The sequence below is a fragment of the Pteropus medius genome, unplaced genomic scaffold, assembly GCF_902729225.1.
Source record: "Pteropus medius unplaced genomic scaffold, Ma_sr-lr_union100, whole genome shotgun sequence".
Taxonomy (NCBI): Eukaryota; Metazoa; Chordata; class Mammalia; order Chiroptera; family Pteropodidae; genus Pteropus; species Pteropus medius.
This window is the reverse complement of record NW_024344240.1, coordinates 7,656,112-7,670,944: the sequence shown is the minus strand read 5'-3', so window position 1 is coordinate 7,670,944 and position 14,833 is coordinate 7,656,112. Positions and strand designations below refer to the sequence as shown.

Below are 14,833 nucleotides of genomic sequence, written 5' to 3'. Positions count from 1 at the left end.
ATTTTGGTGACAGATGATATTTTGTTAGATAATTTTGGGATACCTTTTACTAACGAATACTTTGTGAAAAATTTGTGGGATGTATGAGTATCCCCATTTCAGAGTTGATTCCAAGTAAAATTCAATGACTTGGACCTCCTAGAAAATTTCTTTGACAGTATTAAGAAGAGATGTCTTCTTAAAGTAAATGTAAGCTTTTTAAAAAATCTGAATCAGAACAGTATAGAGCACAATAATTATTAAACTCTCTTCCACCAACTAACTTTCTGAAATCAGAAATGGAGACACTGTGTGACTATAAGCACATATGAATAATTAAAATAGTAGAGGCACAATTTTAAACTCAATATTATTGTTGTTTATGTTTTTCGTTGGTTTGTCTTGTTCAGGAACCATAAAATGAATCTGTCTTTCCTTGCATCTTAAATTTTATTAATAATGTTTTTCTGTTTATGTTAGTAATTATCTGGTTCTATGGAAATAAAGAATTCCATTTTTATGGGATGACTAGGAGTAGGTGAAAGTGCCTAAAAGGTAAATCATTAATTTGGCTATCAAGAAATCTGATTTTTTTATAAGGCTGCAGCTTTTTATTTTTCTGGCCCCAAATAAAAATGACTGTTTTCCAATCTGTAGGATTATAAAAAGAACAAAAATGAATAAAAGTTCTTTCCGATTACAATAACTACTTGTTTTGGTAGAAAAAATCCCCATAGATTTCAAAACTGAATAGTAAGACCTTGATTTATTGCTTACCAGTGGAAAACTCAGTTTCTTCTCTAACGAATTTTTCCAAACAGAAACCTTGCCACAATCAATTTTAGAAAACTATTTCTCTTTGAGGCAGGAAGGACAAATAAGATGTTTAAACAGCAGCTGGTAAAAGCATTTACTAACCTTCTGTGTGGGAGAAGGTGGCCGACGTTACCTACACCCAATTTGCCTAGCTTCACGGTGAGCCAGTGAACTGACAGTTTTCTTGTACCCAAATAAAATTCTCTAGCGACTTCCATGTTGCGACTCTCTTGCTTCAGTCTGAAAACACTCTGGTCACTACAGAGTTCAATTTGTAGAGAAATAACGATTCTCTTTGTCATTTTGAGTTCTGAAGCACCTAAGGAATGAATTTTCACACAGAACATTGTCACGTGCCTTTTAAATCCAGTTGTAAAACTATTTGTCTCTTAAGTAAAAAGATAAAATATTTGCTACTCATGAAAATTTCCTCCTACACAAATGTTTTTTTGTTTACTTAAGCCCAACCGTACTCAATATCAATGAACATTAAGCAAAATTTTCTCTGAAATATTTCATCAAGTCCCAAAAAGAACAAGTGAGAGAATATCTAGTAAAAATACACTAACCAACACATATTAGGGAAATGAAGGAGGGTTGTATGTTAAAATTTTCTTCCCATTCCTACAATTACTTAACTGTGATTTTTAACTTGATTAAGGTATATTTATCTTTTTTTAAAGTTCAGCAGTATTCCTGCCACAAACCTTAATTGCCATTTAATTTTAATAAGACAAGAAAGTGGGAAGAGAAGAAACATCTCATTTAGGAATATAAAGTAGATTTGTAGAATGCTTTAAGCAAAAGCTCTTTCAAAAGTATCCATGAATTCAAGTTGAAAATAAGACATAAAATAGATAAAGTTTAAAATTAAACTTGCGGATGTTAAAATTATCCTATGACCAATCGTAAACCAATTAGTATTGTGCTAGGACAATTTTATATTAGCTGCTCTGGAGAGAAGGTAATCCATTTACTGCCAATGTGGAAATGTACCTGAGTGGGGGATGGGAAGGGAGAAGGGACACTGTCCTGATAGGTGTTATCTAAAGTGACTGCATCTTCCAACAAGTTTTCAACTTCAGATAAAACTTTCAATATCTATGTTTTTTCTATATTGTTTCTGATTTCCATTTTTTTTAAATAACAGTTTTATTGAGCTTTCATTTACATACTACATAATTCACCCATTTAAAGTGTACAATTCAGTGGCTTTTATTAAATTTAGAGTTTTGCAATTATCATCACAGTCTAGTTTATAACATTTTCATCACCCCCCAAAGAAACCCCACACCTTTTAGGCTTCATTCCACACCAGCTCCTCTATACCCCACATCCTTAAGCAATTGATAATCTATATTCTGTCTATAAGTTTGTCTGTTCTAGACATTTCATATAAATTAATTCATGCAATATGCAGTCCTTTGTGACTGGCTTCTATCACTTAGCGTAATGTGTTTTCAAGGTCTAATCTAATTTAAAAAAAACAACTTTCATTTGGGAAGAATTTCAAACTTACCGAAGAGTTACTAAAATAAAAATTGTACAAAAAAATCTATATACCTGTTATTCATATTTATCTATTATTAACCAAAAGTTTTCAATGTCTTTGTTACTGCAGCAAAAATTTTTTTAAAAATTACATTATATTTATGTGATAACTGTATGTTTCGCTCATAGATAATTTGGATCACCAGTTTGAACCTTCCTAAAACTGCTTGAAAACCAGGAGCTAATTCAGTGGTATTTGATATAGGCCAGTGGATTTTTTATGTGCCCAGCAACGCATGAAACCTTAAGACTGCTAGCAACTGAAGTGAACTGAAATAAACACATGGAAAACAGCATTTAAGAAGGCCAAGGGATACCAAGTACTTTTCCATCATTCTTATCAAATTGGAATTAAAATCAATTAGTATTTATTAAGCACCTTACTTTGTGCCCTAAAGTGGTATAAAGAGGAATAAGACATATGGTCAATTTCAACAAGAATAATCAACTGCAATATACCGTGGCATGAACTCTGTTAACAAAATTATTAAAAACAGTTATGAAATGCATAAATAATACTCTTTCTGGAAGAAAGACACTATGGGAATCACAGAAGGAGATGTACCTCAAGAAAACTCTGAGTCATCATATTTGCTGTTTGGTGAAAGGCATTAAAGGTGGCCCAGGCTACATCAGTTTTATGAAAAAAAAAAGTGGTAAGATGAAATTGAGAACATCCTTTCCTCTGAAGTTGTTATTATTATTATTATTTTACAAATAATCAGGAGCCTAAGAACTTAAGGTAGATTTTTCGCTTGTTTGCTTTGTCAATCTGTCAATCGATAGTTGTCATGGCACTAATTCAATGCCAATAGGAATTCCCAATTTGGGGTGTAGTGAAGAAGGAAACTCTGTTCAGTACAAATAGCCCGATTGTGATACGGCATGGCTGTGAGGCGGCCCTGGGGCGAGGGGGTTCTGGGGGTAGGCAGCTCTCTAGCAGGACAGCTCTGATCCGCTCTGCTCTCTCTGTACCACTTCTCCTGCTCTGCTCCTAAGAGATGTCTTGTGTTTCAGCTCTAGCTGGGGAAAGGCAATCTTTCCACCGAATCTTTCCACCAAAGTTTTTGGTGGAAAGGGAAAATGCTGGAAAAGGAAAGTGCTGGAAAGCGAAACTGTGCTCCCTGAGCCCAAGGGGAGCTGATTTATATAGAGAGAAGTTCCTACCCCTGGTCCTTGTTGGTCCATCTTCATGCAAATTAGAACTCCAAATCCTCATGGTTTAATTGGTCCAAAAAGCACTCTCCTGATTGGTCAGAATGGAATTGTTCTGATTGGTCAGTGAAGATGCTAATAGCTGCACAGTTCAGGGAAAGTTTCCATCTTCTTGGTTGAACCACAATTCCAGAAACTCTTTTATAAGGGCTGGCTCAGATGGCAGGAATATAATGCGGGTAGGCAGTTTAGTGCAGGCTTCTCCCAGAAGTGCCCTTTCCGTGAAAGTCCTCTATTTAGAAATGGCTGTCAGGCTCTGCTTTTAAATTTGAGCCCAGTTAGCCACCAGGAGCCCTTTTTGGTATGTATTTTCTTTCTCAAGGTCCACAGCTTTTTAGGAATAATAGTGTTCAGGGTATCCTAAATTTAAACTAGCATACTTTACACTTTTTCTCTGTGTCACAACAGTTTTCTTGCACATCATTAACAGTTTACTACTTTTAATATATTAAGGCAATGTTTTCCAGCTGTGGCTAGGAAACAGGATCACTAGGATGCTTATAATACACATTCCCAGGGTCCTCTCTGGATTGAGTAGAATCTCTGTTGGCCGGCATCTGGGAGACTGTTTAGGGCATGCTCCTCTAGGAGCTGATGATAATAAGCTAAATTTAGGATACTGCATTACCATATTTGTTATCGAAGTTTAATCTATGGACAGAAAGTATCACTGCAAAAATATTGAATAAAAAGCACTTTATCTTAAGTTCTAGCCAGGCTTGAGTGTTCATAGTACACTAAGGGAACTGGAGTTCTTCAAGCAGTGGAAGAATAATATTGTGGTTAATAGGAAAATGTTAGAATCGGCCTTTTTGCATGTGCCAAGCTACGTTAATAGTGTGAAACAGTAGAAAAAAGCATAAATTGTGGAATCAAAGGATCTAATTCTTCCTAGATTTGTGACTCTGGTGAGTTATTTCATCTCTCTGAACTTCATTTTCCTCTTGTGAAAAAAAAATAAGGAAGCAGTAACTGATAGGGTTACTTTGAGGATTAAATTAAAATATGCATATAAAAATACTTTGCAAAGTACTGTATAAATATTATATTTTGCAAAACGACAAATCAGTTTTCACATTCATATCTTTAAAAAGCAATACCAACTTTTTAAAAAAAAACAACAAACCAACATACCATTTTACGTGTATTGGGCAAGTCCATTATATCTAAAAATAAATCTACAGAAGATATCATTTTTCTCCTTTGTGTATTACTCTATGTTGTAGCAATTTGATAGTGTCACAATTTTAAATCTCCTTACAGAAAGTTCTTGCTCTAAAAGACTTGAAGATACTTGCTAATGCCTGGCTCAGAGAAAACCTACAGATATGTAAAATAGTGAAGTAATATAATTTGAAGAGCATTTAAATAAGATCATCTGAAGTCAAGAAAGCTATTTATAAAGAAATTTAAAACTGAGGGAATATAACTAGAAAACTTAAGCATCTTTGATAGTACAACTAATTGCAATTTAGAATAGAAGGATATGTGGGTAAACAGTTCAAATATCTGCCTCGAAAATACATTTTCACATCAATTAACAATTTAAAACCCTCTCTCTGAAGAAAGGCCTTAATGTGGTAATGACATATAAGTTATATATAAAAAACGATATCTTATTATATGGATATATTTCCCATATAGAGAAACTTGCAACCACAGCTCTTTGTTGATAGTGATGGGAAGACAAGAAGATGGAAATTAAAGGAATTTTTGACAGCTAGAATTCCAAGCGTACTTACAAAGTTAGAAGCTAGGATGAGTTGGGGGACGGTGTGAGGAGAATGTGGCTAAATCTGATTAGAAAGAGAAAAGCGCCTCACAAGTCCTGGAGAGAGCCTACACCACCTGCAAAAGCAGCACATATAGGCGTGTGTGTTGTCATAGCTCTAAATGTGTTTTAGGTAAAGGACTGAATCCTTTAGCTTTGGCTTCTGGTACCAGATTCCCCAAACTGACTATTAGAGACTTCAGTTTCTTCATTGGTAAAACAAAATATTTTATACATATATATGATGTGAGAGCCTGGATGAAACCTGAGATCTGAGCCTTATAGGGTGAGACTGCAACCTGTCTGTGCCCGGCCTGCAAGGGAGGTAGAGAAACTGCAAGTAAGCTGGTTGGCACTTTGGAAGCAATTTGAGAGTAATTTGATGTCTGCTGAAACTTATCCAAAAATATGAGCTTGTATTTTGCATGAATTTGTTATTTTTCTAGTGATTTATTTTGATTGTATTTTGAAAGTCGCAATGTATGACAGATCGGAAATAAAGGAAAAATCTGATCTTTCTCCACAGATAGTTTGAGAACATTTCATTTTGATCAATGTTTTAAATGGTCAATTAGGAGTCATTTTCTCCCTAGAAATAGTGATCTGGGAGTAGAGAGAGAGGGTGGGGGAGAGGGCGCCTGTCCTCAGATCTCCCCGTTGTTTGCCATGGGCGTAGGGATCTTTCTTAGTCAACCTGCAGGTGGCTTGACAGGGATTCCTTCTTCCCAGCTCCTGGCTCCAGGTGATAGCTGTGGTCTCATCTCCTCAGCAAACACCTTCAAAGAGCTGGCGGTAGATATGAAGTGAGCAGGAAGACGGGCTCTCTCCAAACACAGAGAGATTGTGGAGAGAGAGTAGGTGAAAATCATATTCTTAATCACAAACAAACACAATTAACTGGCAACTGGATTAAGATACCTAATCAGTCAAAATTATTTAGAGGCTCTTATAACTTCCACCCTTCTTTTGGAAGTTCTTAGCTCTCTGTGAGATAATACTCTGTTAATAAAATACATGTCCATCCAGAGGGAACATTCCTCCTTTTAAAGTGACATGATGAAGCTTCAATAAAAGCAATAAAAGTTCTAACTGGGAAGGATGTTTAAAAGAAAAAAAGATAAGACATGAAAATGTAATTATAGTTAAAAACTAGCCAGCAGTCGAAAGCATCCCCAGTTTTGGTCCAGCTGATGGCAAAGGGGAATCTTTTAATGAGCTCAGTGTCAGGTGATCTTTCATTCATTCAACCAATCTGTTGAGGTCTGATGACATACATGCCAATCACCAATTGTTCTGGCCACAAGGATACAGCAATGCACGTCACAGAAAATGTCTTGGGGAACTAGCATTTTAATGGAGTGAGGGATATACAATAAACAAATATAAAACATGATGACTGCTGAGAATAAGTACTTTAAGGAATTATAAAGCAGGTGAGAGACTAGAGTGTGACAAGTTTGTGGGGGAGGTGGCAGCATTGGCTATTTTAGATGGTGGCTCAGAGTAGGTGTCATCGAATGAGGGAGATAGCCACAGAAAAAACGTTTGGAACCTTGGTTACATGCAGAAGAAAGAGAACATAGGTTTTGAGGCGGAAAGAGCTTAGCATGTTTTAGAAACAGCTAGAGGCCAGTTGGCTAGAATATAGTGATGGAGGCAGAGAGTAGTGAGAGATGGGAGTAGAGAGATAGGAAAAAGCCAGTTTATATGGGACCACATAGGTTACCATAATGGATAGAATATTTGCATGTGATTGAACTGGAATTAGTGTTATGTTATGCATGTGCATCAGAAATTTTTACTTATTAAAATGTACCCAAATCAAATGCTAGGTAAAAGTGTTGGAAAATATTGACATTAATTATCTTTACAGATATGCTGTTATAATTCATTTGTTAAACATAATAAAAAATATTTGCAAAAACCAATTAGCATAGGCCGTTCAACTATTAAAGACCTAAACTGCTCAAAAATTAAAGTTTCAATTCGAACAACTATCCTAAAACCAAATTGGCCTATTAGATCTGATTTGTAAGTCTTACTACATACAATGACCAAACCAGTTAATATATATACACATATAATTAATTGTTGTTAAATCATTCATGCTTACAGCCTTTGCTTAACCAGAGGCTGCTCCTTCTAGCTCTGGGATGTTTTATCGACACCCTTTCTGTAGAAATGGTCCAGTAAGATTTTCCTCTTTTGGCCTTAGAAAGGGAGATTTGCAGAGGAGAGAAGAGCCTGTGATGTGTCCTAGGCTGTTGATTACAGCTGGACTTGTACCTGCTCAGTGTCAGGGTTGCAGGGGCTGCCAGCTCTCTCTTTCCTGAGCTGTGCTGTAAGAAAGCAGCCATGGAAGATATAATTCAGGGAGGAGCTGAGCTTGATTTGGAGGCTCAGTGGTTGGTCTTCATTTTAACATAGTTCTACTGAACTTTCTCTCTCACGCTGAAGATGGAAATGACTCATGGGAATTCATTCATGCATAGAAGCAGTGTAAATTGGATTGGCCAACCTCTGCACTTTGGGCAAGTCGTGAAATCTGACTTATTATACATTATTTTTTTCGTTTAAGATCATAGAGAGTAACGTGTGTGCAGGCGTGGCTGACAGAGGGGAGAGGCAATATGTTTGTGAAGTATTTCCTCAAAGCTGCCTCAAATTCTATTAACACTTCTGGAAAATATTATTTAATACTCTTTCTTCCTTACAGCTTTAGTAAAAGAAATCCTACTCGGTCAAGTCAATCTCTACTTTTGCTTTGGCCATAACTGAAAGCTGAGGCACATTTTTTTGGTCTTAAAAGTACAATCTTATCATTTTGAAAGTATGGGTGACCCCATCAAAAAAATAAATAATGCCTTGTAATTTTGTTTTAAATTTATAACTGAGGATTTTTCTAGCAAGTAAAAACAGTGAAGAAGAAAACTTCGATATTACAATTTACGGTCACATTTTATACTTGAGATAATTTAAAAATAAATTTAAAGACATAATTATTACTTCCCCTCACTTACAAATATGGAAAAGTGGAGCGCTGGGTAAGATCTGCACAGAGGTAGTAGCATGCCTGGAAGCTGATAAAAAGGGGGCCCAAGAGCAGGCAAGTGGAGTATTTGGAAGATGATTACACTGAGCAAATAAGCAAGTATAGTGAGGGTAACGGGGTCAGGTTTCTTACTGTCAGCAAAGGGATTTACAAATGCGGAAAGGTAGTAGAGTAACAAGAGCCTGCGATGTTGGATTGGAATCAGAGGTATCATCAATTAACTCATGGTTTTAATAGTTTTTAGAGGTAAGTAAAGAAATAGTTACAGATATATGAGTGTATACGTATATGCACACATATACATGTTTCCTACCTCTGTCTGCTGAGAGTATTCAGAAGCAGTGGTACCCCATTGTTGATGAGAAGCCAGGTCTTGGTTTCTCAATGCCATCCTTCATTAAAAGGTCCTCTTGACTCCTTGGAGAAATGACTGAATCGGGGCTGAGGTACAAAAAGTACAAGATAAGCCTAGAATATCTTGTTATGCCAAAATGTAAGAAGATGGCCAAAGAATGTAAGGGCATATCAAAAGAATATATGAGCCAGCTTGAAAGGTGCTCTGCTAGCTAAATCTGTGACAATTTGAGCGCCCAAACAAATAATATTAGTATGGATGACAAACCATTGATAAAGAAGGGATCTATGAGTCCATACCGATATAAATAAACGAATAAAAAAAGAAAAAACTTCCTTACAGTAGGGAGACTAATATAGAAGTAATAATGGGAGTAGCAAACCATTTGTCACTCATCTAAGTGGATGCTAAGGCAGGTGAATGCAGAGTTCACTCTACAAAAAAATACTTATCAATTGCTCAGGAGAAAGTAGTCACTTGAAGGAAGAGAAACAGGGGAAAGCACCTTAATCAGGTGATCCAGGTTAATTTACCTGGGATGATAAGGGCTGGCCTCCCTCGTCATACCCCAAGAGCACATCACCATTTTTGTAACTTTCCTGCCAAGATTGCATGAGCCGATATCAGACACACCTAGTTGTGGGACATCCTTTGGAATGAAAGCCCTGAACTCTTCAAAACGATAAAGATTAGAGGAGATTGGGAAAAACCGAGGAATTGTTTTAAATGGAAGTCTGAAGAGACGTGATAATTAAATGCGATGTTTGAACCAGGATTGAATGTTGGACCAGAAAGAAAAAAAAAGACTTTTTTACAAAATTTGAATTGGGCATGTGATTTAGATAGTAGTGATGCATGGTAGTAATGTTAATTTCCTGATTTGTTTGGTTATTTGATGATTCTATGGGAGAGTGTCTTATGGAGTACTTAGAATGAGTAAACTATCATGCCACAACTTACTCTCAGATCGTTCAGAAAAAGACTAATGACATACATACATACATACATACATACATACATACATACATATGTTTTAATATATAAGATAGAACATAATATATTGACGTATTATATATTATGTAGTGTCTATAATGTATTGCTGTGCTAATATATTATAGGAAAATTAACATATGTATTACATATTAATGTGATTTATTTATATTGTTCTATACATTTACATATTTTTAGAAGGGGTAGAGCAAATGTGGAGAAATATTTTTGTTTATTTAGATAGAGATGGAGCAAAAGTGATAAAATGCCAACAAATTAGAGACTGTCAGTGAAGGTGAGTTCCTTATAGGGCTCTTGCAACTTCCTTGCAAATTTGCAATTGTATCAAAATAAATGATTTAATGAGAATACCTGTGCCCTTATGTAGCTGTATCAGTAACAAATGCTTTCATACATTAGTTAAATATGTCATATTTCCTGGGTAAGACATTTCTATGTTTTCAAAATCCCACTAGGATAATTTTATAGAGCTCGGAAAGCAAGAATGAGTTATGCAGTACTTTTCACCCTGAGAATTCCATAAATGTCAGGTGAATTCTCGGGATATGTTACATAATAAGAAAGTGTTGCAAAGAAAGAATTCTCTATTTGTCTCCAAATTCCAGTTTTAAATTAACCATTGAAATAATCTATTAGCTTTACTAAAATAAAAGCTATCCAGTAACTCCATAGTCTTAGTTCATAAAAAATAAAATTTGCTTTGCCCTAGATCAAAGGTGGAAACTTCTGGGCAGTAACTAGTTAAATTTTTTTTTTTTTTTTTGCTCTAAAAAGAGCAGCATTCCATTATAACCCAGAGCAGTATAGTCTTCTTTACAATCTCTACTTCCATTTTACTCCAACTTGCTATTTTTTTCTGTACAAAGAATTTTCTCTAAATGTATATAGACTCAGAAATCTATAGACACACATGCTCACATACACACACACATACTAGCACACTTTTACTCAGCACTTTAACTTTGCAAAAGTCTTTGTGATTTTTCTTCATCTGGAAGAAATCGGGAAGAGATCAGATATTTTCCCCTCCCTTTTTCTGACTCACAGTTTACTTGGTAGCAAGGTATTGAACAACAAAGACTAGAATTTAGAAGAATCTTTCATTGTTACACTGAAAGATCTAGGCAAGGTTTGTACATTTGTGGGTTACTCTTCTTTAAAATGTGTATCAGGCCTGTTTATCAAAATCGAACTTTGTCTCTATGCCTTTAGGAGAAGAATCTAGTCCTACCCAGTTAGGTACTGATTACAAGCTGTGTCTTTCTACTGTAAAGATTTTTCTAAGAGACTATTGAATGTTTTACAATTGTGTATATTTTTCCTTGCCAGTTGTAACAGAGTTTTAGAAGGTTGACATGCATAAAGCAAAAGTGTTTTTTATCAACAAAGTAAAAATGTTCACATTCAAATGTAATTAAAAATGCGCAATAGTTTATAGACCTCCGTAGAAGTTTTTGCCAATATAATAAACAATTTTGATTAAAGAATGACATTAGTTATTACTAGTTATAATAAATGCTGTAATATTATGAAATTCCATTAATTCTTTCTTGGAAACATTTATTTAGTTGTTAACAATGTTTTTAGCTTTTTCTTATTTATTCTCCAAACATGTTCATATGCTAACAGGCATAAATTTTCTTATTAAATACCTGTGTAGCAGTTACTATGTGCCAGCCCCTATTCTAAGCAGTTTATGAAAAATTAACTCTTTCCAACCTCATAAAACTCTGAAGTTATTACTTAATTATTCTCTATTGAGACTGCACAGAGAAGTTAATATGCTCAAGGATATACAATCGATCAACTGTAGAACTAGGATTCAATCCCAAGCAGTTCGACTCCCAAATTTGAGCTCAAGATTGCAGTACCATGCTGCACTGAGCCTCAGACTTACAGGCACTGAAGAATTATTTGTTAATTAAATAGATTATTCTCTTGTCTCCTATACTATACTGATTCAGAAGCATTAAGCGAATTATCCAATTGCTCTGTGACTTAATTTTCCACTTCATAAAATAGAATTGATAACATTTGCTACCCATTTCCCTTCCAAATAACAGAATGGAGAGAATTTACCTACCTGCTATATATATGTTTTTATGCCTTAAAGACTAAGTTAGTACTAAGTCTAGAGGAGACCTATAGCAATAGACATTAAACTTATGATGAGACCACACAGCTCAGTATAACCAACAGTCTCTTTCAGCCTAAATGAGTGTGAAGTACAGGGACAGAGCTTTGGAGACTTCGGCTTCCTTATATTTGAACTTTATCCTCATATAATTTTGGACTGTTTTCATTTTTCAGCTGAATTAGAACTTGTATGAAATAATTTTCAAAATAAATGACATGTTATCTAGGGCTTAGATTATGTGACCTAATTAAAAATATGTAATTGGAGATCTAAGTGAAATGCTTTCTTGTTACAGCCCTGTATCACTGATATTAATATGTTACCATGACCTCATTAGGGACATCTGGAACTTTCTGTGCCAAGAGTTCTTAATCCATCTCTACCTATTCACTGCTGTCCCTACAAATCCTAGCTCGTCTTTCATTAGCTATAGACATGACATGGAAAGAAATTCAAAACAAGACCCATGACTGTTAATAGCAAGGGCAAACAGGTGGTCCAAGCATCTATGTCATGTGACCTTCAGCACATCACCATTACTTTTTCGATCTCAATCTCCTCTTCTAAAACATGGGGATAATAACAAAGGGTGCCTACCTCCAGGGCTGTTGTGAGGATCAGATGAGTTAATGTATATGAACCGCTTTGTAAACTGTACTCTAGGATTATAAAGAAATTAATACTAAAGGTTCTGGTTTTTAAAAATACCCCAAAGATAGAAATTTGCTTGTGCACTATATCAGCATGCGAACATTTCTGCGTACATTCTTGGCCTGTACTTCCGTGTCAAATGTGTTGGAAAAACAGTAAGACTTGAGTTAATCCTCGGAAGAGGAGGTAGTTCGGGTGCTTAACGACTGGAGACTGAACTCCTGGAGAAGGCGAAGGTGAGAGAGAAGGTGCAGGCCTGAAGTCAGACGCCTACTTGGCCTACACAGTTGTGTCTCAGGTGAGAAGGGAGTCTTTGCTGAGGTTTAAAGAGATAATTCTTAGTGCCCTGCCTGGGAGGAAGATGACCCAATGACTCGTACAAGAAGGACAACTGTTCTAGTATCCATGAACATTTATTAAATACCAGTGGACTGTGTGTGCTCTGAACCAAAGACCTTCGTTGCTGTTACTGAGTATTGACAGTCATTGGCAAGGTCCAATAAATGGACAGAAAAGAAAATTCAGGTAATAGAGGTCAACTGAAGACTTTCTGCAAAGGAATCCAGCGAGGATTCCTAATACTTTCTCTCTTGTTTAGAAACTTTGGAAGCCAACTCAAGTACCGTTTCAAAATTTCATATGCTAGTGGCTAAAGCAGCACAGAACAGCAGATAATGAGAGCTGTAGGGAGTGGCCTGTCCTGTGACCTATTAACTTTGATCGCTTCCATGATCACAGAATGCACACCTTGCCCTAATCAACCACCTAGCAAAATCCAGCCCTGCTGACTTGGGAAACTTGGCAAGCCAGAGCGTTCGGTGTGGAAAGGCAACCTATTACCTCTATGAGAAAAATTATCTCAAAGAGCTTGGCCTACTGATGTAAGCATCACCTTTACATTCCAGGAAAAAATTAATATGGTAGAGCAAACCCCGAACCTCAGCTGGAAGTGAATAAATCAGAGAGGAAGACTAATCGGTGCTGCATTGTACATTCCTCTGAGGCAGGGGCCGTGTCTGCTCTCCTTTGGTTGGGAGTGCAAGTGGACATGCTGCTGATAAGGCTGTCTGGTCAGTTGAGGATACAGCTCTGCAAGGAAAGCTCGGATCTCTTCTACAGTGTGAGGAAAGTGGGAGTTGGAGCTCAGCAGAAATGGGTGCAAAGAAGCCACGGCGCTTTTGAAATTCCCTTTAAAGCAGCAAGGCAGATATGAAGAGGGCTGGCAGGACAGGGTGTGTGTGTGTGTGTGGGTGGGGGGGGTGTCCCAGGGAGCTGGCTGCCTCTTCTTCACCTCCGCTAATCCCTGGGAGTTTGAGGTTCCCTAAGACACTCCAGCCCGCGACCACAGCAGAGGCTGGGGGGCGGGTATCGAAGAAACACCCCCGCGGACGAGTTTCTGAGCAGGGAAGTGGACCGGGAACAGCGCATTTCCTGCTTCGCCTGTGCAAACTCCAGGCGGGGCCGAGCGGGAATAGGGTTACGGTCGAGGAGTCGCCCGCTGCCAGGGCGGGGTTCAGGGGTGGACGCGAGGGGTCGGTGGACTGGAGAGGGAAGCGAGCGAAGAGAATGGGGAGGACGTGAAAGCAGAATGCACGCCTCACTCCGGCTTTTGAAATAAGCTTCCCCAAAGCCCCTCTAGCAGTGGCCCTTTTCCGGTCCTGGCGGGAGAGGCCGGAGCAGCCGAGGGGCAGGGTCGGGCGCAAGGTGCTGGGGCCTCCGGGCGCGGGGTGGGGGAGGGAGTGCTGCGCGGCGCCGGCTGCGGCGGCAGAGCGGGTGGCCGCTATCTTCCGGACCACTCCTTCCTCCCCACCTCTCCCATTCCGCCAGCGACCTTCGACCTTGCATCCCGGACCCACGGGGGACTGGCCCAGGGACAGGGAGGAGACGCGAAAGGTATCCAGAGACGCGCCGCCGCCGCCCTGTCGGCGCCAGGGCGCGCAGTACGAACTGGGGGCGTCGGGCTGCGCGGCCCTACCTGGGAGGTGCGGTGACAGCATCGCGCTCCGCCGCCGTACGCGGCCTCCCGCTCGGTTCCCGGAGGCCGCCGCAGGCGCACGATTTATAAATGCAGAGGCCTTGTTCTTTGTCCCAGGGACACCATTGTCTGTTTATCCGCGGGCCGCCCCGGCGTTTCCCCGGAGTTTGCGGCGCGCAGTCCCTTCCCCGCCCCCCACGGACCTGCTCTTCAGAGCCAACCAGGATCTATCTAGGTGCCCATGGCCTTCTCTGTAGACTTTAGTGTCCTTCCTCCGGCTCCCGCTTCCCAAGCATCTAAACCACAAACGCCTGCAGGAA

At 38.4% G+C, this 14,833-nt stretch overlaps 1 protein-coding gene across 1 annotated transcript in view; it reads right to left on the bottom strand.

Annotated features, from left to right (window-relative positions):
- The window catches only part of LOC120607399 (uncharacterized), a 62,971-nt gene extending 48,436 nt beyond the window's left edge, over positions 1 to 14,535 (bottom strand). The window contains exon 1 of the mRNA XM_039869311.1: positions 14,020 to 14,535. Coding sequence (XP_039725245.1) covers positions 14,020 to 14,535 — 516 coding nt within the window. The remainder of the gene's footprint in view (positions 1 to 14,019) is intronic.
- Between the last annotated feature and the right edge of the window lie 298 nt (positions 14,536 to 14,833).